Below are 26,476 nucleotides of genomic sequence, written 5' to 3'. Positions count from 1 at the left end.
TTTCTATATCCCCTCTCCTCTCCTACCTCTCGCTTTGACCAATATGTGGCTCTTCCCTGTCCCCCCCCGTCTCTCTTGTGTCAGCAACGTCCCCAGTGGGAGCGCTTGCTGATGTTTGAAAACGAGGGTGATCCAAGTGGAACAGGAAGCTTTTGTGAGCAGGATTTGGGCTTTAGGCGCAGAGGCAGGCCATAGGTCACATGAAGGCGCTAATGCCCACTCAGCACTTGTGGATTGGTTCTGGCTATACCCCCACCCACCACCCCCACTCCCCCTTTTTCTCTGTACCGTGTTCTCTGTCTTTTCACACATAGATCACTGTTTTTATCGTCATCTTCTCTCGCTTCCTATTTGCTCTGATCCAACCTCACCTGTCTGTGTTTTTACAGAGAAACCTGCTGTTCTGTTGCAACGGGGGTGGAACAGATCAATAATGATTTGCATGGTCGCGAGAATTGTTCAGCAAGTCTCTAATGAATCTTTGCCCCAGACCAACACATTCCACAAGTTGACACTGCCTGCAACCACACTTAGCTGGCCAGCAGAAAAGGTGCTGAGGCAATGGGTGTAAAACAGAAAATAGATTAGGGAAGACTATTTTAGATTGGGGACTTTTGGTTACTGGACGACAACTGTGTAATTGGGGAAATTGCTGCAATGTATTTGCAGTAGAAGGGTTTTTAATAGGTTGAACTGAAGGCAATAGTTGGTGGATGAGCCCGGTCCTAAAGGTGTGACGTCCTGTTTAGGAAATGTCACAGCCACCCGAGAGGGTGAGCAAATAGGAGAGAGAGGGGGTGAAATTCCTTCCTACATACAGCGGGGTGAAGGTTGGGGAACGTGAATTAGCCCTCTGGTTGTTGTCTGTTCTGGTGTGGGCGATAGCACTGCAGCACTGTGTGCCCTGCATGCCCTGCTGAGCCTATAGCCATCCGTTACACCGGGAGACAAGAAACTGGGTTACTAGCCTTAGTGCTGTGGGTTCAGCCGGTGACACACATCTACTCAACCAACCATTGCTGCCCAATATCCCCTACTGCTCATCCTCACCTCCACCCCCCCTCACATCTGTGTTAATACACTTCTCACAGCTGTGTGCTGTCAATCCGCTTTTCTCCCTGTTCAGCACTCCTGACCTGCCCGCTGTTCATTATTCTGATGCTTCGTCATCCCTCTGGTCGCCACATTTCCATCCTTCCGCCCCAATTGGCCAACCTTGGACTCAAAAAGTGTGACGCGTCCTCAAACTTACCTCCCATCAATCAAGAACGCCAGTGACCTCCCCCGCCCCACTATTAAATAGAAAAGTGATCTTTAAAAAAAAAAAAGCTATTTAAAAAAAGACAAAATATTGTGCATTAAAAGTCCTGGTGTGTATATATAGTATCCTTGATGGTGACAAAAGCATCTTGGAAGGTGTCGGACGCAGAGGGCGAATTGTTCCTAAGGGAATTTCTCTCCACACCAGTCCAGGTCTGAGTTAACGAGTCCGTCATTAGATAGCGGCAGGGCTGCAACCATGAAGCCTAATGAGCCAAAGAGCTCTGCTGCTGCAGCATGTCCGGCCAGTGCCAGGAACACAAGAGAGAGAGAGAGAAAGAGAGAGAGAGAGAGGGGGAGAGTGCAAGACTGCAAGACAAGAGAGAGGGAGGGAGGGAGAAAGAACAAGATGAGAGAGATAGAGTGGAGAGTGCAAAAAAAACAGGGCTAAAATCCATGTGGACCATAGCAACTCCCCATCCTCCTTTTCCCTCCTCCACCTCCTCCTGCATCCTCTCCATACTTCCCCCCCCCCCCCTTTTTTATAAAGCCTTTATTTCTTTCCTTCTCTTAAGACAAGAGAGGAGAAAAAAAAAAGCCCAAAGGTGGTCTCTGGTTAAGTTCTGTCCCAGTGCTGCTGCTGCTGCTGCATTCCACTCCCCCTTACGACTACGCGACTCACAGGCAAACCATGCGGTTAATAACTGATCGCATCCAAAGAGGAGAGAGGGAAGAGGCAGGACAGGAGACATCGAGGCCCGTCAGGGGTAAACTCCGTCCGAAAGCGAAGGAAGAGCATATATTACCTGTCGGATCAGTTTCTTATCTGAGCTGATCCTTCTCTCTCCCCCTCCTCTTCCCGTAGTGAAGAGAGCCATAATGACCTAGAGAGCGCTCCAGCTGCTGCAGCCATCGTGTGTGCCGGGTGCACGCCTGACTCGCTGAATCAGCTTCTATGATTGGGGGGAGGACGAGGAGGAGGAGGGGGGGGTGGCGGTGGTGGCGGCGGGCGGGTTGAGTGCCAGAGTCAGTGAGGGGAGGAGGGGGGAAAAGGAGAGAAAGCGGACACACACACACACTCACACATGCACACACATTCCCATACAACCACAAGTCATACCTATAGAAGAGGAAGACGTGGGGCTGACATGAAGAGCTGCCATTTGAAAAAAAAAAAAATAGGGGAGGCAGAGAGAGAAGAGGGGGGAAAGGGTGGGGGGGAAAACTGCAGCACTCTCCTCTCCATCATGTGCATTCTGAGGGAGAGAGCTGGGAGGATGCCCTGGTCGTTTGGAGGAGGCAGAACGTGTACCAAGCGTCCTCCCACCTTGCCTTCTTCCTGTTCCATCGACACACACACAAAAAATGTGCTTTTATTATTCAGTGGAACTTTATACAGCGGCTAAGAAGAGCGACTTTACTGAATGTTTTAGAGCAGAATAGTGATTGAGGTGGCTGTGCCTCTGCGCTAGAAGACAGCTGTACTTTTTAAAAGTCCCTCGCGAGACATGCAGATTTGATTACCAATGTCGGGGACGAAAGACTCATATCGTGTTGGAATGTTTCTTTTGTGAATCTTTTAGTATGCAGCTTCTAGATTGTGCATCTCCAGGGGTGACCTTTTTCACTTGGATAAGATCAAGTGGAGATGCTGCCGCAGTTAAGAGGGCAGGGAGAACAAGGTGGCAGCAAATTAGGGACACGAGGTCAACCGGCCCCCCCCGCCCCACAGAAAGCAGCTCAACGGTTAGCACTTTGTGGGAAGCCAAGCATTTGAAGCATGCCTCGGCCCCTGTTGCCGGGCTGCTCCTGTGTCTTGTCTCACCACCTCCCTGACCATATTTAGTCAAGCAGCGCAAAAAATAGTTCCCTGCTCCGCTCCACTCCACTCTGCTCTTCTCCTTGCCTCACCCCTCCTCCCATGTCCCCCCCCCCCCCCCCCCCCCCTCAGCAACTGTTGGCTACCGGCTCCCGGAAGCCTCCCTTACGGCTCCCTGCCTATCGATTCCACCGGCCTGCAAGGAGAGAGCAGCGTTAGGACAGCTAGCCCCCGCTACCATTTGCTGCGCTATTTTTAGTAGCTCCAAATAAAGTGGTCTCTCGTGCTTCCACTTGTATATTCTTGATCCCCCCCCCCCCTCCACCTTCCCCTGCTTTACATCCTTCACCACCAACTCCACCGCCTCCTCTGATACCACCCCCTTCACTTTCTGTGTCCCTTTGACCCCCCCCCCCCCGCCCGCAGTCCCTATCATTCTTATTTTAAAATAGAGCTGCAACACACTGCTTATGGTAGAGCTTCCGTCTGCTCACCTCTATACTTAGAAGAACTGCGCACCCGAGTAATGGAGAAAGGGAAAGGGTAAACGTGTAGCGCGGAGGGTGTGAGACAGCAGGAAATATTGTTGTGTTTCCCCGTTCATTTATTTACACTGCTTTTGGCAATGCAGGACAAGTGGCAAATTCACCTCTGACGCACTGAAAAGTTGTGGCTGCTCTCCCTCTCTCCTTTTTGAGCTCCCATTAATTTTCAAGTGTCTTTTTCAAGCTTTCCCGAGGCGCGGCCACTGAAGAATCTGTTTTAATTAGTTGGTCTCATCGCAGGGCACATCTATACCGTACGCAAGCAATGTCCTCTGTGCCCTCCTGTCTTTTTCAGACTTGTCTTCTCTCCTCCTATACCTCAATGACAGCTCACACACTTACTTACCCCTCCTGCATTTTAACTGCAGAGTGCCCCAAGAGGTGGAAGCTATTTTTCCTTTTTCTTTAAGGTAATCGTATGGAAACCAGACTGTGGCATTTGACTTGTAATGAATGCGATTGTGAAAATGCCCAAACACCCTCAATACACCATGACCATTCGTCAAAGTGTATTTTCATGAGCCAGAAAAATGTCCTGCGATTCTCTGCTACTTTATTTGATAAGCCTTTTAACAGGCTCCCAGTCATTCTGCACTCGCAGTTAAATCTCCTTTTTCATGGCGTAGATAATACCGCATAGATTTAAGTGTGCAATTTAATTAATGTATTGTCACTGCAATTTATAGCTTTTCGATTACATTATCTTTACGGCTGTTACAAAAATTGACCATTCACGAGTCAAAATGGATTCCCGAGCTAATGTGTCTGCTCTGAACTTGACCTTACATGGCCAATTTAAAATGCTGAATTGCAGCTTTATGAATGGCAACTGTGCCTGTCCACCTGTTACTGCCCTACAGACTCTATGTTTACACACCACTCCAAATTGAGTGTCCCCTCCATAGGGAACTTTCCATCTACTACATGTTAATTCACACACAGTACTTACTGTACATGTGCGTTTCAACTTGGTGTTGTGCATTAATCCCCTTCTCTATCTCCACCAACGACACCCTTGTGTGTTTTGTGTATCCCCCTCAGTGGGTCTCCACCCTGCCTGTTCCAGCCACCCAACCCACCAGTTTAATCTCAATTACGTCCCAACATCCCATCTGCATCCGAAACTAAGCAGCATGGCTTACATCTTCCCACCATGATGAATAGCACGGGCTGAATGTTTAGCTGAGCAGTTAATCGATCAATAAGAAAAGGGTCGACTAATGGATGTGTTTTTCTTTCACTGGATGAAAGGGTGGGACGTATTGTTCTACCTATGACTACCGCTTTAGACATACCTCTCTTCAAATGTTGATAATGTAACGGCATGGTGTGAGATCAACTGTTTGGATATTGTTCAAAAGATGCTTTGTGGGTGGAAAGAAAATGATAGTTAATACGTCTCTTGTAGAAACATTTATATTTGAAGCCGTTTGCTTGTGGTTATTTTAAGTCATCAAAATTAGGTACAAAAAATAATAATAGTAATTTCAGGTGTATTCCGTTTCACTTGATTCACTTGACCGTTTGCCCTGATTGTGTTTCTTAACCCTCTGTAGCGTTGTTAGACTTTTTATAACAATGTTGGAATGTCTATCTTGCTGGTAAGTCGACGTGTGAATGCTGTGTTTAGTAAAGTCAAACATGGCCCACTGGCAGAGTCCACACCTTAAAGCGTAGTGGCAGCAGCGTGCTGTGAGGATGATTCTCTGCAGCAGGATTTTGATCAAGAATTGTGGCAGGACTTTGTGCGCTCACAAAAAAATGACACCCTGGTCTCCTCTCAGATTGAACAGTCAGGTATTTCTGTTTCAGGTGGTGATGAAGCCCACGTTTTCTGTTTGATTTTTTTTCTTCTCATTTTGATTTGATTCAAGCCTGCTAGTAAAGTCTTGGCCGTTCATTCAGCTCGTCATAATTCCTCCCATCTGTGTGCCTGCCCACCAGTCAACATCATGGAAGGATTAGAGCTATTTCGAATGAGTCCAGTTTGTGCCTTTTGAGTAAATCTCCACGCTTCTCTTCCATCAGCCTGGCTCTTCCTCGTGCTCACTTTATCTCTCTCGTCAGTTCCTCTCCGCTCCCTCCCCCACACCTCCCGCCCAGCCCCTCCCTCCTCATCCCTTTACACAGTGCATCATTTGAAGAGGTGAGGCTGTTGAGCGCTTGGAGGAATAAAAGTGATTTATGAATGGGCCAGCCTACCTGCGTGCTGGAGGGGGAAGCCAGTGGCAGTCAGTCTCTGATCCAGCAGCCCATTGTTCCCTCCAGCCTCACTGCAGGGGAAGCTCCTCTGCCTCTCCTGCCTCTGATCTTTTACCGTGCCTTACTGGCGCCACATGTTACCGTTAAGTGACTCACAAACGGCACACATACTTCCCTGCAGGGGTGCATCATGTGTAGGGCCATTATCTTGGAGGCACACCCACAGTATACTGCTTACAACTTATATTTATTTGGCACTCAAAAAGATGCGTGAAAATTCGTGCACAGGTTATATTGTTATGTTTACCCATGACCGTAGGCGTGTTAAGATTTTATGAGTGATTATAAGTGCAGACGGCTAGATGCACCAGCCATGAAATCAAGAGAGGTGACGGGTAAGGTGTTGTAGCTGCTGAGGACACCAGCCACACAAGCCAAATGCTGGTATAATATATCGGTGGCAACATTTCATACACAAAAATGATTTATCCTTGATTTGATGGTGAATATGAACATTTATCTGTCAGTGGCTGGTAGATGGAATTCACAATGGTAGAATATGTTGTTTTTACAGTGCAAACTCGGATGGGATGTCACCTAGGCCTACTGATTTGGCTATAAGTGTTGTTTATATTTGCCGTGTGCATGATCTCGCCTTTTTTGCAGTAATTTATGATCATTCCTGATAGCATGAGGGTGAAGGTGATAAACTTGGTCAGGGGAAAGGGTCCCCGGCTGTAATTCATTAAAAGATTAGTGATTGTGGAGATATGTGGAAGTAACCTTTGGAATCCAGATGAACTGCACTCAGTGAGTTCTTGTAGCCTACGATGAGAGGTAATATTTTTATGTTGGACAATTCAATAATAACATACTCTATGATGTCTAGAGAGAAGCATCCTGCTGATTTATTACACATGTCTCCTTAGTAATATCTGTAATTATCTTCAGTTGTTCAATTAGACTCATTAAGTTGCTGTGGCTTGAGTGTACTTATTAAAGCTGTAGTGCAGTGGCTGGTCCACTCAGAGAGCGAATGTGCTGCAGCATGCAGTGTGATTTAATTGAAAAGTCGCCCAATGCTTGATGCCCTCCCAGTGTCCACCTCTGTCTGAGCTGGGACCAGTCCAACAGATCAGCCAGAGGACAAGCTGATACAAGCCCCAATCCCCCTGTGACCAATCAGAACGCCCACACTTCCGCCTAGGGCCGGGCCAACGGTGGCTCTGAGCCAATAGATAAGCTCAGCCATGCTGTAATGCTATGTCTGTCCTGTGGCATGCTGAAACATTGAGTCCCGGCTGCTATGTTGCTATAGCACATGTTGGGAGAGAGAGGGGTGGGGGGAGCAGAGGGAGGGAAGGATGGATGGATAGAGAGGAAACAAGGGATCAAGGGATGGATGGAGGGAGGGATGGGGAGGGGTATATCTCCTACTGAAGGGACTCAAGGACATAAAGAGCTTTTGGGAAAGTGACTATAGCATGCAGAGAGAAAAGCTTGCATTGTGAACGCACTATAAGCACTGATGGTATGGTTTTTGCCCACTTGCCAAACCTAGAAAGAGCAGGATTTATCTGTGGCACTTTAAGTGCCTCAGCAAAGCAGGTAATAAATATGACAGAGCCAGGTGATATATTTCCACAGCACAGCTGTCAGGCAGCTTTAATATACCCCCTCCCCCCCTCCATTTAAAAACAAATGTAGTTTATCTATGTACTTGATGTATTGTAATAATTAATCGAATTTATTTTTGAATTTGACACTCCCTTAACATCAGTGACAGCACTTTGGTTTGTGCTTATTATTAAACACTGAGTGTGCTGCTTATTTCTTAACTGACGAAAACATCAGCAGAGACCGTGCAGTAAATATGCTTTCACACAATACACAACCTAAGAGGACATCTCACCGAGTACATTTTCAACTAGCACCTAGTCTGATGAATCACTCACAGAATTGCATGTCCAGACGTATACAACTTTTGTCAGCGGATGGGGTATTAGTAACCCTAATGTACTCTGAGGGACACATTCAGGCCGATGCTCACAGCCAAACCAAGCTTATCTGTTGAATAATGCAGGCCATGTTACCTTGGTAACCTCGTACGGACACTGAAGTCAGCGGCTCCCATGTAAATGCAGTATTGCAGGTCCGAGAGGATAAGGTTTGGTGTTTGTTTGTGTCTTTTGGTGTGCTTGTGCATGTGTGGAGCCTTGTGTCCGAACATGCAAAGAATACTGAAGAAAATTGACCATGGCCGAGCTCATCCTTTGTAAAAATGCATGACATTATTTGAATTTGGCAGAGTAGTTTACATGCAAAACTGCTGGAGAAGATCTGCAGAATCGCAGACCTCTTTGGAATACATGGACGCTTGTAAGGAGCCTTATCTGTAATGTTTAGTAGATTCATACAAGCGCCCAATCCCCCACCATTAACAAGTTGGCTGTTAGACATTCTCTGCTTTGCTCTGGGGCATATGGCCTGTTGTCTCTGTGCTTAGGGGGAGGCACTCGCTGATACAAGGCCCTTTGATCCCTATTATTTCCCTCTGCAAACAATGGATTTTAATTACCAAACGGCTCTTTCAGCCACCGCTTCTTCCTCTGCGTGTCTGCCAAGTGAAACTGCTGAAAAAGTCAGTCATCAGCTTCAATGTGGCAGCTTGTTTGTGTCACTTTGGAGAATTTGATGGTCGTTACCCTCATTTCTCCGTCCTGTTTAAAGGGCGATACTGCTCCTGCTGTGTGTAAAGGGACCCTCGCAGGTTACACCGTACAGAAAAGATCGTTTCAGGGGGAGGGGAAGTGTCCGTTGGGGTATAAAAGGTGGACTGCAGGCTGGGAGTGAGGAGTGATTTAAAGTGGTAGATTTGCAGTGAGACTGTAGATCATGGGAGCCTCTCAGATCGTCTGCCGGTATGGTGACAGTGTGGCATGCCGCTGAGTGGCTGTCGATCGAAGGACCTTCAGCACGGCCAAATTCCCCACCGCTCTGCAAAACCCAGAGTCAATCCCTCCTTTCTATTTACTGCTTTGGACCTCAGTCTGGAGGCACTTGCAGTTAATTTCACCAGGCAGGAGCGAGTCCGATTTTGTTTCATAGAATCTGAAAGGAACTTTATAATCAGCAGAATGGCCAGTATCTCAGTCACAATTAAAAAATCATTGTCGGTCAGAAATGAAACATTTGCTTCACAGATAATAAGTCATTTTGATGCTCTTGGGCTGGTGAGCTGTAAAACTATTCACATGACATGGTGGCTCATCACAAAGACTGCTAATGGCCTGGAAAATCCTAGAGATATTGAAGTTAAAACTCAGGGTTTTCTACTGCTCAACCTGAGGGGATATTTGATGTCTACTTATGATGATACATTACCTTTTGGGTTTTGGAAGGGATTTTTTTACTTGCATTGGTTTCTCCTAATCTTCACAGTTAAGGGGCCATAGAATCCAAATCTAGGCAGAGACAAAATGTCTCTTTTGTACCGCATGTTGATGAATTCAGTATCTCACAGGAGACACAGTGGAAAAGCACTTGCATGCCACACCCATCAATAAAAAAAAAAGCATGAAAATAAAACGGTGTTTTCTGTATTACAGTCAGAAACTTGTTTGTTGAAAATGGAATGATCATGGTTAAGACTTTTAGATAATTTTCCTTGCTCTGTTAGCAGCTGGTTTAAACACTCTTTCATTACATTGCGCCTCAGAGTGTGGACGCCTTGTGACAGCGTACTCAAGTCTGTTTGTTTCCTTTGCTGATAAGTGATTTTAACTACAACTGTCATTTTCTGTGCCTCGGTTTGTCAACCTTGTCTTGCGTCAAGTCAAACATTCAAAATGTTATGACCAAATCCTGTCGGGTGGTTTTGTCACTTTTCAAATGTGTTATTTGCACATTGTAAAAAGTACTCCTATGTCAATCCTAGGTCAACTACTTTAGAGTCATATTCATTCAGAAGGTTATTTCGTTTTATTAATATTTGTTCAACTGTCCCCAGACTTGTACTTTCAAAAGATGAATGCACAACCTATGAAGTTAGGATCCAGGCCTATCCAAGCCTGTATGAAAACGGGTGTGCAATTATGACATGGTTGTTTTATAGCTAATGGTGCTATTGAGCAATGATTTGGTATAATGTTCATGATGTAGGTGTCTCTTTGTTCTAATATAATCTGCATGTCCTTGCTTTATCTTTTATGTCAGTTTGAGCTTTTCAGGGAGAAGGGTGTATATTCTGACGTATTATGGCTTGTGCAGGGATGAGAATGAGTCTTTTTCAAGGTGCTGTGGAGAATACAGTTGAAAGGAAGAGAAGCACAGCGAAATAATTGGGTCATCTCAAACCAATGGGACATGAACGCGCTATTGGGCTTCTCTGACTGTCTTGCTGCCTCCTTCTCCATACATTGCTATGAATCGGGACAGCCCATAATACCAGGTTCTGTAAGGCTAATTAAAGCTAAGGCCCCCGCCTACTTCCTAAATGGACAGACAACTGTACCTGAGATGTTTGAAATGCACCCTGCGTCTCCTAAACAACCTTCAAGGCACAGGCAATAGCTGTAGTGATAACCACAACATCACAGAAATGCACCCTTTTTTCCCCATCTTCCCCCTTCCCAGTTTATGCAAATAGTCTTTAATAAAAGCATGCTCACTCAGGGGCCTCAGGTACAGGCAGGCAGGGGAAGGTCACATTGTAGGGGAAATTATTCTCTTCACGGCATGGTAATGAAAGGGTTTTTTTTTTTATTGAGCGGAGCCAGCTAGGTTCTCGTCCTCGGCTCTCTGCTGCACTGCTGGCCCGGACGCTATCTGTGTTTATTTACACCGTCCACAGCAGGGGGGCGGCCAGCAGCTGTGGGACGGCCCCGACAAAGTGAGCTGGTAACTAATTGCTTGTTGGGGTGGAGTAATGGCCAGGAATCCGAAATTCAATCGGGTGTTATTGTGTTTAGATTATACGCTTCTTAAATTATTTGGCATGTCCAGTATCTGCTGTGTTTTTGGAGAGTTAATTGGAATTGACAGTTTCCCTTTTTCGTGTTAAAGTAATGCCCGTAAATAAACAATATGTAAGCCAGCAATCACATTCAAAGCAATCTGTTTTTGCATCAGTGAAATCCGGAACAGTTTTATGTCTCTAACCCTCCCAGCTGTCTCCAACTAAAGGACTCCGTGCCTTCCAAAACCTTTCAGACAAGATGAACAGTGCCTCGCTGGCTGCCCACAGTGAAAAGGGGGAAGGGGGGGGTTCCAGTTAGAGTTGGTGGGTTGCTTTTGTGAATGATTTGTTAGGAACAGGGCTCCCTATTTCAAAGGACCTGAAAGCATCGATCCTGTCCCCGATGAGCTGACACCTCATGTATCGCCTGAAGTCGTCTTGTCTTGAAAGGCTGTATAAGAATTCTGCATCATGGAAAAATCTTATCGTGTTGGGAAGGGAATATATAGATATAGATATAGGTAGTAAGGTTAGGCATTTAAAGCTATTTCTGACCATCTTTTTTAGACCAAAAGCTAACTCATCAGCGAAGTGAATTTGCTGCATTTTCTGGATTTAATGCCCCACAATTTAAGGACTGGTTGGTCTTTTCTTATTATTTAAATGCTTTTTCCAAAGGTCCAAAAAGTGGTACGTACAAAATATATCTTCACCTGCTGATGAAGATGGCGTATTGTACTTTTAAAGCCCTGGTAAAAATGTGAGGGTTGACCTTGAGTTGGGATTGATTTCCAAGGTCAAAACTTGTACCTAATGTATTCGGGTATGGAATATTTAACTGGTCTGATGTGTATGTTTGACCACATGAGCCTTCTCAAAGATGCAAGACTGACCATTTTCATGATCAGCTTTATAAAGCACTTTATTTTCCCAATTGAAGGTGGAGCCTGTTTGGCGACTCATTTCCAATGCAGAATCCCTTTGCTTGAGCTTGAAGCCTTCGTTAAAGGATGACGGTATGCCAAACACGTCTCCTACATCAGAGTAACCATATGTTTGTGCACAGCCATTAATCTCAGGCTGGATGTTGACTGTTCCCGTTTTGCCCTTTCCTACCCAACTTATTATCCCGCGACTCTCACTTCCTGTTGTAATAACGGCTGCGGACCACCACACAGATGGCTGTCAGCCAGGCGAGGGCAGCAGAAGGGACCTGTCGACCCCTACACCCACACACACACACGACTTCACCATCACACACTTCCTCTGTCTTCCACACAATGACAAACGTCAACACACACAGAGCTGAGGGCGCCAGGGAGCGTCCTGTTCAATGACAAATTGCAGCCCAAGACAACAGGCCCCGGTGTAGCACTCCTGAGGGACTCTTGAGATCTCTCACAGGGTGACCCAGTTCCATCACGTCTCCCCTTCTACCTCTCTCCTCTACCATTCCATTTTCTATAGCGGCACGTCCTCCTGCATTCATACAGACCATTGCATTGGTTTTATAGTTGAGTTGTAATAAGGAGATCCCCTCTTCACTTCTCGTTGCAGTGTCTAAATGTTCACTCCCAGGTCAGTGTCTTCTGCTGAGTGAAAGGTCTGCAGCGGACTATTTCTATCTCCCACTCTACAAGCTACATTAAGAGCCAACATGCAGTTTCTCTCATTCCCCCCTCGGTCACTGTTAACATCACTTACCGAAGAGATTACAAAAAAACCAACAAGGATTTATTTCTTGGTTCCTTAATTCACTCTTTTGTTCTGCCTTAACAGCAAATAGCTTAACTGCAATGCAGCAGTACCAGTATTGGGCATTAATATTAATGTCCGCCCATTTTGCCCAGCGTGGCAGGGAGCCTGTCAATCAAGACTTTTATTGAAGGGGCTCCTTACTACAGCAAACACCTGCCCAGCACTCAAGTGCCTGCTTCTGACACCAGAAGGCGCCACTGAGCGCCTGGTGTGTTGCAGGCATGCATTTATTGGCCAGTTGTTCAACATATAGGAGATATTTCCAGCCAATCCGGATTGGACAACTCTTATACATTGCACCAATTGGAGCAAGAAATAGGAACAAAAAGAACAAAGGCTTTATGTGGGACAATTGCCCTTGATTCTAATGGATACTGTTGTAGTAAAGAAAGAAAACTGCATTCTTGTATTGTCTATCAAAAAGCTGAGAGAGTGCTGTGTTTAACCACTGGGGATAAGTTTAATGTCATAGCTTCAGGCAGGAGTCTGATGTGGCAAGGTCTTTTGTTGAATAATTTGCTTGTTTAAGTCTCAACTCCTACCCGGTGGGAGAGCCACTGATGAAATTACTCAAAAGTCCCCCCCTGAGATGTAAAATGTACAGTACGAACGCAAATAGTTTTTTCCCGTAACAAAGGCGACACATTATGAATGTGAGATTAGGCAGAAAGGGTGCGGTTGCTATCACATTTAAGCAGTGCTCCTCTGCATTAAGTGGTTGAAGATGGCTGCAAGCAATGCAGGTGTGTGTGCGTAAGCCTCTGTGCGCTGAGAGGTAGAGCGAGAGAGCGAGGGAGCCTGGGATCAGTGTGCTGCGCTGTTCATCACTGCAGCAGTACACCATGCTGGATCTCTGTCCGTGCAGAGGTGCTGACTGCCTGTCCCCCCCACCCCCCCTGCCTCTCTGGCCCTTTTTTCTGCTTCCTCAAGAGAGTGTGCTGATGATGCTCTCTTTCATTACCCCAGGAGGAGGGAGACAAGCTGTAGGTTTAGCAAAAACCCGCAGGGAACCAGCCATCCTGATTACCTTCATTCTGAATGCCTGCCAGCATGTTGGTTTGCATCTCTTTCTGTTCTCCGTCTTAATAGTTCACAGTTGTCATTGATTCTGCTGGCTGTGGCCTTCGTGCTCTGTGCTGGAGCCCATTACCTCCCTGTACTGTCTCAGACCATACTTACCTCACTCTTGTGTAGGTGAACACTCCAGTGCTCGCGTGGGGGCTGTTCAGCCATATCAAAGTTAGAGTAGAATCGGCTGCCTCCTCCTTTTGTCGCAGTTCAAAGATATGCCCTGCATGATTATTCAGGGTTAATCAAGGTCAGAAGTGTTCCCTCCAGCGATGCTGCTTAAATGCTTATTGAAGGTACATTGTGTACCTAACTTCAGAAGAGGGTTCAGGGATAAGGCTTTTTAACGGGCTTGTTTTATATTCCATAGCATCTGCACAAATTGAAGAGTTGCGTGTTGCAGGCTTTGCTTCTCATCCCCGACTGATGCACCGGTCATACACTAAATTACAGATGCATCTCATTTCAGTATTCTCATGTGCCATATGCCTGGATGTGTGCCCAGGGGCTAAAGCAAAAAGAGTAGGAAGAGATGGGGGTAAAATAATGGTTTAGTTCAAACGCTGAACCAAAGCTAGTAGGAAAAAGGGTGTTACCTCACATCTATTTATATCTAATTGCAACAGTATTACATAAAACCAATCTCATGGAGTTTGTCTGTATTTCTCCCTGCTTATTCATTGTTTTGTGGGATACATTAAGATGTTTTAATAGTAAAACATAGGTGTATTCGTCAATGACGCTGTGAGAGGTGACAGCCGCCCTCTCTCCCCACTGTGACTCCTTCTCAGCCTTCATCCTGTACAGTAGTCTTAGCAGCCACTTCTCTCTGTGGCACACATCCTCTAAATGACCTTCAGTGGCACAGAACTGACTGGCTCTTTTCTCCACACCGGGCTACTTCTGTTAAACAGCACTGTTAAAACAATGGATTTGTTTTCTTTCACCCTTCCCACCCTGCCTGGTTCTCCCCCGGGAGGATACCCGAGTGAATGCAGCTAAATCTCGTGTAATTATTACCATTCTGCCTCCCTATGATAGGCAGCGAGGTAAAAGAGACTTCTGTTCTTAACTGAGGAGATGGTAGGGGGACGGCTTCTCTAAAAGAACACGTTGCTCTTGTACCGCTCAAAGCTTGATGTAAATAACACTCTGCTTGGGAAAGCAGCTCCTCCCTAAGTTGATTTAGTATTCTTGTCCCCATGTGTGAAAATGGGATATGCTCTGCTGTAAAAGAAAGTGTGTTGGAATATGCTGCGTATCAGCAGTACCGACACTGCGATGTGTTTTGCGTACAGCAGTTTGTGTTTGGCCCCCAGCTATCATACATTGCATGAGACATTCAGTCACAGATTAATTTGGACAGTTTACATCACAAACTACCAAATTGACCACCCTTTCTGTACCTTTCTGCAGCTTATTCTGTCATGCTTCTCAGCTCAGCCAATTCAAACACTCACTTTATTCCCTGTCTCTGTGTCTCCTCTACAGTGCCATGCGTGTGCTGCTATCTAAACTGCCAAGGCCTTGGATCGTAGACGAGAAGAAGGACGACGGTTACACTGCACTGCACCTGGCTGCCCTCAACAACCATGTGGAGGTGGCTGAGCTGTTGGTGCACCAGGTAACGGCACAAACACAGATGTATTAAAGCGTTTTAATGCACGCTAAACACCGACAACAGATGCAGTTATTTACCCTATAAGAGACTATTTTTCTTTACGTTTATCAGCCCAAAGCATATCCTGCATTAGCTCAGCCCGCACTCCTGGCTTTCCCTGACTACAGAACATTAAGAGCAGCTTCCACTGCACTCCCTGCAGCCAGCAAGCTGTAGACCAATTTAAACTGCTATAAGTGCCATTTCTTTTTATTGAATCCATACGGTTCACAGAGCCTCTAGGGGTATTCTTTAGTGCTGTTGGGCCATCATATCCTCCTCCTCCTGCAATCATAGGTTCATGGTCTTTTTCCCTTCTGAGATTGCAGGTTTAACTCTCTGAAGAGACATGAGTGTACGGCAAAGTCACCTGTCCAAGCGAGAACTGGGTTAATTAGGATATGGTGCAAGGCAGCAATGTTGCTGCAACATTCCAACGCATGAACGCTCGCCGTTCAAGCTTCCCTTCGGCAGGGGCGGCCTTTCTTCCCAGGTCCCTGCAATGGTCTAGAATGCAGCGATGGCTCAGCTTTCTATTCAGAAATTGCACCGCACTACAAGGTGCACTGCAGATTCCCTGCCAGCCAGCCAGCCAGTCAGTCTTATTACTTGGGGATTTCCCACACTGCCTGATCACAATGGCTATCTTCCCTCCACATCTCCTCAGCTGAGGTGTTCGCAATTGGAAATGACAATCAAGTGCAGCGTTATTGTAGAACACGTTTTGTATTCCTAGGCGGAAGGTGAGACTTTGTTGGTAGGCAGGGTTAAAGAGAGGAAGACTCTGTCATGCTACATATTGTCAGAGTATGTTACAATCACTTTTGAGCTGAAATATCTTCTCTTGTTTGTCTGCATTGATCACTTGCCTGTGTATTTATGAGCACATACATTTGTGTGATTCATTTTGTGGGTCGTTAACGTATGCACATATGTCTGTTTTCCTTCTCTCCTCTTCACACCTCCAAGGGAAGTGCCAGCTTAGACATCCAGAACGTCAACCAGCAGACGGCGTTACACCTGGCAGTGGAGCGTCAACACACCCAGATAGTCCGGGTTAGTGGGGCCTTTTTTTCCCCCCTATCCTCCTTTCATTTGTTCTCCTCTCACTTTGACTTCAAACTGAAGATTCTGCCTCCAGTAATCCCTCTATCAATCTCTCAGTGTGGACTACACACAAAGGGGAGTAGAACAACATCAGTGCAGTTCATATTTAATTTACACTGGTGGATGTCCTGCAGTGGAATGAGCTCCTGCTTCAGATTGATGCTGTGTGAGGAAAACGCTCTCCGAGGCAGTGTCTTGGTTAGAGTCATTTGGCGTAGTATTGGATTGAGATTGCCACGTTGCCATCTTGTGGACTCAAGAAAAAATGCACTCCATAATTGGGGCCGCGAAACACTCAGGTAGTTCTCGGCTATCGGCAGCCTAATAAATCATTACTGTGGTATTTGCATTGTAGCATAAAATTAAAGTTGTTTTACAGTTATTGCTACAGTTCCTGTTTGACTGCGAGTTTGTATTTATTTATGTATGTGTTTTTTCTTCACAGCTGCTGGTGCGTGCAGAGGCCAAGCTTGATGTGCAGGACAAGGACGGGGACACACCACTTCACGAGGCACTGCGTCACCACACACTGTCCCAACTGCGACAACTCCAAGATATGCAGGATGTCAGCAAAGTGGAGCCCTGGGAACCTTCCAAGAACACAGTGCGTATACGTTTATTATTACCCTCACTGTTCCTCCATGATCACAGTCATTTACTCAAGTCAAGGTTCCTTTTAGGTGTCATACGGCATCACAGCACTAACATGAAATGGAACAGCCTTGTGTGTTGAGAGGAAGGAACAAACTGAAAACACTGGAGGTCATGGATTGAAGCGCCTCGTTATCCAATAGGTTTACGTGATTCAGTTAACATTCCCAAATGCATTTGCCTAAGCAAGGCATGCACACTAATGCAGCATGTTGGAAGAACTTTAGTCTGCCTGCCATTGATTTACTGTCCTTAAATGCTGAGTATAAAGCTTACAAACTCATTCTATTACTATTCCTGTTTTTTCTTATTGAGGGTCTGACCAGAATACATTAGGCAGTACACTATGAAACACCCTGGACAAGTCACAAGGGTTTTTCAAAGCTGAGCCACATGCAAACATATTCACACCTAGGGACAGTTTATTTCTCCTTTCCATATTCCAGAATAATCCAACTTTGGGCTGTAAAGAACATACCAAAGACAACCTGTGGAAACATAGACAGAACACACAAACCACACTGAGAAACATGAGAATGACTTTGTGATTAACACTTCCTACGTCAGTGATGAGAGTATTATCATGTGATGCAGTTTAGTTTTCATGATTTTAGGTGTTTGGACTTAGGGTAGTCTTGGCAGCATCTTGCAGGACCTGTATGAGGATCAGTAAGTGTACCACTGCCTGATGTTTGAAAACGTATAACACATCACTCTTAAACAGGACCTCGCTGTTCTTTAGTTCATCATTCAGACAGCAGCAGCGTGAAGCAGCCAACCAGCTCGCTGCAGCCTCTCGGCCGGCCTGAATGAGTTTGTCTCCCTGTAGGGCCAACAGGGCCGTGTCAGACCTGAACCGTCTTCATGTTAACACCACACCACTAATCCCTACAGGGATGAGTTTCAGGCTGCAGGGTCTCGCTACACACTTCCCTTACCTGTCACCTTCTGTCTGCCTCCCACTTCTTCCTCGTCTCCTCCGCCTCCTCTCTCCTGTCCGCCTTCCTGCTCTCCCTGGTTCCCCGCGGAGGAGCGGAACAGACCGACAGCGGGCCTAATTGAGATATGTGCGGTTGGGTCACCCTCCCATAGCTCTCCCCTTCTCCTTCAGGATGAGAATTGAATTAGCCGGCCCGATGGCTCCATCAGCAGGGATGTAAAAGCCACCGGTTGAAGACAATCAAACATGGAGGCCCCAAATTGCTGGAGAGAGAGATGGGTTTGAAGTTGAGACGAGCAGCTGGAAGTGGGAGGGAGAGGCGGGACAGTTAATGGGATTTTGGGTGAGGGTGAGGGGGTAACTCTGCCTGACAGCCATCTTAAGGCATGTCTTTGATTGGCTAATTAGTGATGATCTGATAGTACTTCGGCATGGTCCATCTGAATTTCACCATGATTCCATCTGAATAATATTAATATCATATCTCCTCTTGCTCTGTAATAGTTTTAAAGGCTACAGTGGGAGGTAAAGACAAAACTGTGTACCCACTTGGATTCAACTTAAGAAACAATATGTCATGTCACAAGTGCCCGAAGTTCCTCTGATGTATCTGTTTGTGTGTGTCTGTCTGTCTTTCTGCAGTTAATCATGGGCCTCGGCACCCAGGGGGCGGAGAAGAAGAGCGCAGCATCCATCGCCTGCTTCCTGGCAGCCAACGGAGCGGACCTGACCATTCGTAACAAGAAGGGCCAGTCCCCTCTGGACCTGTGTCCAGACCCCAGCCTCTGCAAAGCTCTGGCCAAATGTCACAAAGAGAAGAGCAGGTAAACATCCCTTAAAGGAATACTTTGACATTTTAGGAAATACACCTATTTGCTTTCTCGCCGGGAGTTATACGGGAAGATCGATAGCACTCTAATGTCTGTCTGTTAAATATGAAGCTGGAGCCAGGAGACAGCGGGCTTAGCTCAGTGTAAAGACTGGAAACTGGAGGGAAAAAACGTTTTCTATTGTTGTATGTTGCTCTCAACAAAATGCAAAAAATGTAAGATGATGCCTTGTCTTTAGCTTAATAAGTAACCCACCTACCAGCATGTCTAAAGAGGGTGTTCATTATTGAATAAGGCTTTTACATGAGGAGTTAGATTTAGAGACCTCAATCAAGTTATTTATTTTTCCAAATAGGCCAAAAAACACATTACTCTTCATCAAACTAACATGACTTTAATCAATCTGAAAACCTAAAAATAGATGATTTTATACAAATGTATTTGGTGTTTTGAATTATATTCATGCACCAACAGTACCTATAACACCTGACTGAGAAATAGGAAGAAGGGCCGTCTCAGAAAAATCAACTCTATTGATTTTCTTTCTTAGCAAAACATGTTACATGTACAGTAGGGCCATGTTTCCTATGCTCTGCCATGTTCCCCCTATGTTCTCTTCTCAGTGTCTCCCCTATGTTCTCTTCTCAGTGTCTCCCCTATGTTCTCTTCTCAGTGTCTCCCCTATGTTCTCTTCTCAGTGTCTATCTGTCTGCACCTATATTAGGGCTGCTCGATTATGGCAAAAATCATAATCTCGATTATTTGGTTCAATAATTGATATCACGATTATTAAAAACGATTATCCATTTACTTTGAAAACATCCATTTATTGAAAAAAAAAAAAAATGTGAACACTATGTTTTTAACAGTTGATTACCCTGAACCTTAAAGGTGGGGTAGGTAATTTCGGAGAAACCAGCTCGAGTGCGCTAGAATTTGAAAATACACAGCCGGAAAAAATCTGCCACTTCCTTACAGAGCCCCTCCTCCAACACACACGAACGCGCACATGACCAATGAGGGCACGAGATAAGTTTGTGCACAGATGGAAGGCTGACAGGCAGGTAGGCCATCCAGTTACTTGAGCCGGGCCGGCTAAAATGATTGGTCGTACTTTTTACAGTACTACGGCTTCCACAGATGATATTTTTTTATGGATTTCTTGTCAAAGCACTTAAGATATTCATTGCTATCAGGGATGTTAAGAGCGTTCCATGGAATATAACAAAAAGTGTATCTCGAGCCGGTTTCTCAAACTTACCTACCCCACCTTTAAGTATAATTCAACTGAAAAACCAAATAAAATAAAAAACAATAAAACATTTTTTTTTATTTCGATTATGTCTTTTTCATAATCGTTGCAAGCCAAAATCGTAATTGCGATTAAAATACAATTAATTGAGCAGCCCTAACCTATATTATTATTTGCTCTCACACACTGTTTTCTTTCTCGATGTTCCAGTGGCCAGGTGGGCACCCGCAGCCCGTCTCAGAACAGCAACAACGAGACGCTGGACGAGTGTATGGTGTGTTCAGACCTTAAGAGAGACACTATCTTCGGGCCCTGTGGACACATCGCCACCTGCTCCCTTTGCTCACCTCGGGTTAAAAAGTGTCTTATCTGCAAGGATCAGGTCCAGTCAAGAACTAAGGTATCAGAAAGACTAGTACCAGTCCAGGGAAATGATTCACCAACTAGAGCAGACAACTTTTACCGCTTTTTTGGTGAATTTGTCCCTCCACAGATTGAAGAGTGCGTAGTCTGCTCTGACAAAAAAGCAGCCGTTTTGTTCCAGCCCTGCGGTCACATGTGCGCTTGTGAGAGTAAGTTCACCTCTATCCTTTTAGCAGCGTCTGAACTAAAAACTATCCTCGTAAAGAATGGACTTTTAACTGTCTTTCTTTTTGTTTTCACCAGACTGTGCCAGCCTCATGAAGAAGTGCGTACAGTGCCGGGCTGTTGTAGAACGCCGCACCCCTTTCGTTATGTGCTGTGGTGGGAAAGGTATGGAGGATGATGCCGCTGATCATGATGATGATGATGATGATGATGATGATGATGATGAAAATGATGATGATGATGATGATGATGATGATGATGACATTAGTGAGTGAATCTTCCACACGTTCCCTTTTAATTCCCGTTTATTTTTCCTTCTTTCTTTTCTATTTTTCCACTTTTCCTTTCAAAGTATCTGCTTTAGCCGTGTTTATCTTTTGCTTTGTCGCTAGCTTGCTCATTGATACATTGTTTTGTTTTGACTGTACTAGACATGTTAGAAATGTGTAAATTAAGTCATGTGTTTTAATTTAGTTCATATTATTTTGCAAACTGTTTACCACTACTAGATCTGGCATGCTTTTAATCATTGTCTCCATTGTGATCATTTCATCTGCTCTAGCTTCTAGTCGGATACTGGCTGAAATGACAGTGGCTTCAAAGTGCTTGCCTGCCTTGTCTGAAATTAGCTTAATAGATCCTCCAAAAATCTGATTCTAATCTTTCTAAAAGGAAACACTAAATCTAGTTTTGCAGACCTGCACTAAATAACACAATAATCTCATAAAATACAGACAAGCTGATAACATTATTCTATTCCTGTAGCCTCTAAAAGTTTGACTAATCACTCTGCATTAAGTGGAATAACTTATTTATAAGCATATGCTTACTTCTTGTACTCATAATGATATATATGAATATTAATAACCACTTGAATGTCCAAGAATACTGAATTATAATACCTCCCTTGCAGATCATTTCAGTTTTGGAATGATACTTTTTTTTTTAAACGCCTAACCTATATGTTATTCAGTTGCACACAAGCCAAAAACTGTCCACTGAAAATGTAATGAAGTGTGTAAATGTATTTATTTTGTAGTTGAATCACACTCCATCTTCTTGTCTCCAAGTCGAACACAGTGTTTTATTGCCCATAACCTTCTTTTAGTGGTGCATCTCACCAGTGGTTAGTCCGTGTTTTCCACATTTTTATGTTGAGTTAAAAGGGAAACTGTTGTAAGTTCACTAACTTCATGTTTACCCGTGTATTCATTATTACACATGTCAGCTTGTTGGCATGCAAATCTTTATTTGCAGTCTTGCAAAAGTGAATGCAGACCCCAACACGCATACACTCATGCAAGGGGCAGCATTGATTGTTTATCTCCTCTGCCTTCATCCCAGTAACTCTGACCGTCTGCTACAAAAGCAAATCTAGTGCACGAAAAATCATCCGCCACTTTGATTATTTTGACTCCCTACTTCTCTGACATGATGTAGCGCAGGCATTAGACTCATGCTTTAGCATTGGCTGATGGCAACAAGAGAAAGAATCACTTGCCGCTATGCTTTTTAATATTGATTCTACATCAAAAGAGACTCTATTTCCCATTCTTTCCCTGATTACTGTTTCCAACTGCTAGCTTTCTCTTTAAATTCTTTCTTTGGACCTCCCTTTGAGGCTGTAGTGAGTAGTTTCAGTCCCTAGGCCAGCCGTTGAGCTGGTGAGGACAGCCCCGCTATAACTATGTGACTGGTTATTCCCAGCAGGGAGCACTAACAATATGGCAGGGGGATCGCAGGATATTGTCCAGCCCAACAATCTGGCTCTAAGTTGGTGTAAGTATACCTCTATGATTCCCTCCCTTTAAAGAGCACACACACACACACACACACACACACACACACACACACACACACACACACACACACACACACACACACACACACACACACACATACACATACACATACACACACACACAGTCTGTTGTTTGTTTATCACATTGGTGCTTACAGTTCCTCAGCCCAGCTAATTTTGGTTGAGTGCTCTTATAATGTATTCAGGCAGTTACACTCTCATGTCATTGTGGCTCCTACAATACTACGTTATCCTGAGCCAGTTTATATTTCAGATAATTATAAAGTATGCATTTCTGAATTAAAGTCCTTTATAACTGGGTGAAATGCCTTCAAAAGTCGATTGACGGATGTAACATTGACATTGTCAGTGTGGCTGCATTTCAGTTTTATTGACTATATAGTTTATCATTATGCAGAGATAACATTTGATGTGGCCTGAAGCGAAACCTTCTTATTTGTTTAGTCTCTTGGCTGGTAACTGAATTCTGTTTCCCTCAACATGTTGCTGTGCTGTTGCATCCAAACAGCCAGCGGAAACATCCCCGCCTTGCAGAGAGACAAGGACAACACCAACATCAACGCAGACGTTCAGAAGCTACAACAGCAGCTGCAAGACATCAAGGAGCAGGTAGGAGCTGTAGATCACAGGGCGGCTAGTTAATGAAACACAACTGACTATCATTTGCATTGTTAAATCTGAAATATTTAATTGATTCTTTGATCATAAAAGGAGAAGATGGTAAAGAAAATGCCATTTAAAATGTCCCAGTTTGTCTTCAGTTTGTATTAAACTTACAAATCTTCATATTTAAGAAACTTGATCGGTTAAATCTAAATATTATTTTTTACCATAAAGAGAGTAAGATTTAACGGGGCTGAGTTCAAAATCACATACTTTTAACTTTTAGTACTTACTGCAGCTGCTTTTATGCATACAATTGGGATATACTTCTTCATAATAGCATCGCACCTTGACCCTCTCGTTCATATGATTCCGTATTTTGGAATCGACTGAGCCTCTCTGCGGCTCAGTCGATGTGACTAGTTTCCTCTGAGCTGAGAATTTTGTATATTTTATAGCCAGTAAAGCATTCTGCAAAAAATGCATCGGATGCAGTAGAGCGCCCTGGTATTTTTGGCATGCTGCATTTGAAAATATTGGGATGCACCCCAGCTGTGCCTCGTGAACCATCAAGAGGGAGTAGAATATTATAAGTAATGAAACCAATGTCTGCATGGTAAAGTTTGTTGTGTAGGGCTTGTCTCAGGTGGTCATTCCCTGTGTGGGTTTTTCTAAAAGCTAAAATGACTTTATCACAAACCACATGCTCTGTGATTGCAGACGATGTGTCCGGTGTGTCTGGACCGGCTGAAGAACATGATCTTCATGTGCGGCCACGGCACCTGCCAGCTGTGTGGGGACCGGATGAGCGAGTGCCCCATCTGCCGCAAGGCCATCGAGCGACGCATCCTTCTTTACTAGACCCCCTATCCCACCCCCCACAGACTTTTTTCTCTTCTCTTAAAGCTCACAGCGTCCATGCCCGTAAAGCCACAATCACACCAGCTGCTGCCGCTGCTCCACCATCCACACCGCACCGGGTCAGCCAGCTAAGGGCATCCTCAAATGTCTTATTGGACACAGCAAATGCTCTCTTAATGGTTTGATTGTCTTCAGATGGAATTTCTGTTACAAGGAAAAAAATTATGAAATGACTTTCATCAGTTTTGCTGTTCTGTCGTGAGTCCGCACTGCAACAAGAAAGACGCTTGCTCTAGTTTTTTTCTATACCTACTTTTCCCCTTCTCGTTCAATTTTCTGTGTCATTTTCTCTGTTTTTACTTGATATGTGAAAGTTATTTTTCTCTCCTTAAGTCTACGGTGGCTTCTTTGGCCTCTTAGTCTTGGATATGAACTGTTTCTGGAACAGCTCTGAGCAAATTCATAAGTGTAGAAGAGTTGATGCAGAGGTCGGCCTGTTACCTTGGATGTAAAGTTCTCGCGCATCTGTCGCAGTCATTGCCAGCTGCAATCAAGTTTCATTGTATTTGTAAATCTTTATGCACGTGTATTGGTATCGGAAGCTCCAGATGTGGATTTTAAGTACTTAATTTTTCACGACAGTATGGCAAGTTGTTTTTACACATTACTGTTTGCTCAACTTTAAGGTTCAGTGAGTGTTTTCGCTTCATGTCTGTGTTCAGTTTGGCTGTTGTGACACGCTGTAGGCCGACTGTCCTTGCAGTTAAAGACCAGTCGTGACAGTTTTGCACAAGAAAAGCTGAGTCAGGGTAAAAGCTCTTTGCTGCACTGACTCTGGAGGTCCTCTTTTACTCAGTGTTAAAACACAGGTGGAGGTGTAGTAACTGCAAGGTAGCACACCACAGAGATGGCAGTGGCAGTAAACACACACACACATTGAGCTTCTGTCCAGTGATCAGCCCCTGTTGTACCTGTTTGTTGTACACACAGCTCAACCCGATGCAAACACTTCTCTAGAGTATCTTGTCACACCTTGATGTTAAATAAAACTGTTAAGAGTTGGCGGTATTTTCTGACAAAAAATGTACAATTCAACGAGCATTGCTAATTTACCATTGACGACTGTGCCATTTGCTTCCAAAAATCTTAAATAACTTGTATGGGGATAAGGTGCTCTTTATCTTGTATTGTTTTTTTAATTTAAGTGTATTTCCTTTATTTCAAAATTGACATTTATTAAGCTAGAGAGTACAATCTATTAGAACACTAAGATAAAAATGTAGATTAAATTATTTTGTATTGCTGCCCAAAAAGATAGGATTCATAGGTTTCACTGCCTTCCTAATATGTAGCCTCAAAATCTCAATAACATTCTGCTTTGATATTAATGTTGAGACACGTTTGTGATGTTTTTCCGTTTGCTTTTTGTTGGCAATAGCTTTCTAGCAATCATCGGTAGAAGCATATTTCGCTAAAATAGGTCTCTGTAAGCCTAACGTGTTCTTTGTGAAACAGAAAAAAAGACATTTTGTTGTCAAAAGTGTCAAGTATCTTTTCACCAATGTTTTATTTGGGAGGAAAGCTAATGATTTTTTTTAAAACAGAACTTGCCTTACCTCTTTTAAAAGGCAGTTGCCCATGTGGAGACTCAGCAAGATAGCTAGCTTGCTCTGCTATGTGGGAATTTGCAAGCCCATACAAGCATTTTTTTCCCCCCTCTTTTACGACTGAAAGCTACTTTTTTGAGAACGGTTTTGATTCCTTTCATTTGTCATGATAACACTTTAAGCTAGAAGCACTAATACGCTTTATGGTAGTGTTGTCTTGTTATGGTTGTTATGAAAAAGCCTATTTTGTACTTTATTTTCAATACCTGTAACTGTCCTGTTGATTATGTATCAGTAGTATTTCCTTTGGCATGAATGTTTGACATATGCAGTACGACATGTATCATGGAAACCGTTCAGTCTGTATTGCTAATAAGTGCTTTTAAAAACAACCATATAGCTGAAATAAAGTTCTACATGAACCACGGGACATTAGAAGGGCTGTTTGTTTTTATAGCTTCTCCCGCTTTGTTCATTTGCTTGTTTTTTTGTTTTCTTTTCAAGTGGAGCTCAGATGTAGTTAGCCTTTTTATAAGCAGTAAATTAGCATTTTGTTGCTTTTCTCCTGCTGTGCAGCGTCTGCCTCACAGAGGAGACGGGGTGGCAGAGATGGGAGGTGTGAGGTAATTGAAAATGCTAACACCTAATAATGACTCAGCACCAGTGTGTGATAGGTCAGCTATGCTAATCAAAGAGGAGTAAAAGAAAACCCCAGGAAAGATGAGACACCCAAATTGAGCGATGCATCTTCTCCAGTGAGCGGTGACATCTCCCCTCTCATTTTAAGAAATTATGACCAAAGGCCATTTATGTTCTCCCTCATTGACTAGTCCATTCATAACCTGGACATCTTTGGACCGGCTCACACACAGCAGCAGTTTGCAGACGCTCATAACAAGACATCCATCATGCTGTCACCCTCTCGCCCCGTCAATGACTGCAGGGG

At 44.3% G+C, this 26,476-nt stretch overlaps 1 protein-coding gene across 6 annotated transcripts in view; it reads left to right on the top strand.

Annotated features, from left to right (window-relative positions):
• Positions 1-26,008, top strand: part of mib1 (mindbomb E3 ubiquitin protein ligase 1) — a 50,585-nt gene extending 24,577 nt beyond the window's left edge. Inside the window, exons 13-22 of one of the 6 annotated variants that reach the window (XM_034137758.1) lie at positions 15,101-15,233; positions 16,239-16,325; positions 16,822-16,980; positions 18,610-18,791; positions 20,260-20,449; positions 20,543-20,621; positions 20,716-20,802; positions 22,345-22,416; positions 22,968-23,068; positions 23,783-26,008. In XM_034137758.1, the coding sequence (XP_033993649.1) occupies positions 15,101-15,233; positions 16,239-16,325; positions 16,822-16,980; positions 18,610-18,791; positions 20,260-20,449; positions 20,543-20,621; positions 20,716-20,802; positions 22,345-22,416; positions 22,968-23,068; positions 23,783-23,923 (1,231 nt within the window). In that variant the 3' untranslated portion in view covers positions 23,924-26,008. Of the gene's footprint in view, positions 1-15,100; positions 15,234-16,238; positions 16,326-16,821; positions 16,981-18,609; positions 18,792-20,259; positions 20,622-20,715; positions 20,905-22,344; positions 22,417-22,967; positions 23,069-23,782 lie in introns of all 6 variants that reach the window. The other 5 variants (XM_034137755.1, XM_034137757.1, XM_034137756.1 and 2 more) reach the window with 5 other exon arrangements.
• The last annotated feature ends 468 nt before the right edge of the window (positions 26,009-26,476 follow it).

This window comes from Trematomus bernacchii, unplaced genomic scaffold, assembly GCF_902827165.1.
Source record: "Trematomus bernacchii unplaced genomic scaffold, fTreBer1.1, whole genome shotgun sequence".
NCBI classification, from domain to species: Eukaryota; Metazoa; Chordata; class Actinopteri; order Perciformes; family Nototheniidae; genus Trematomus; species Trematomus bernacchii.
Note: the sequence above shows the minus strand (reverse complement) of the source record. Positions and strands in the feature narration are given on the sequence as shown.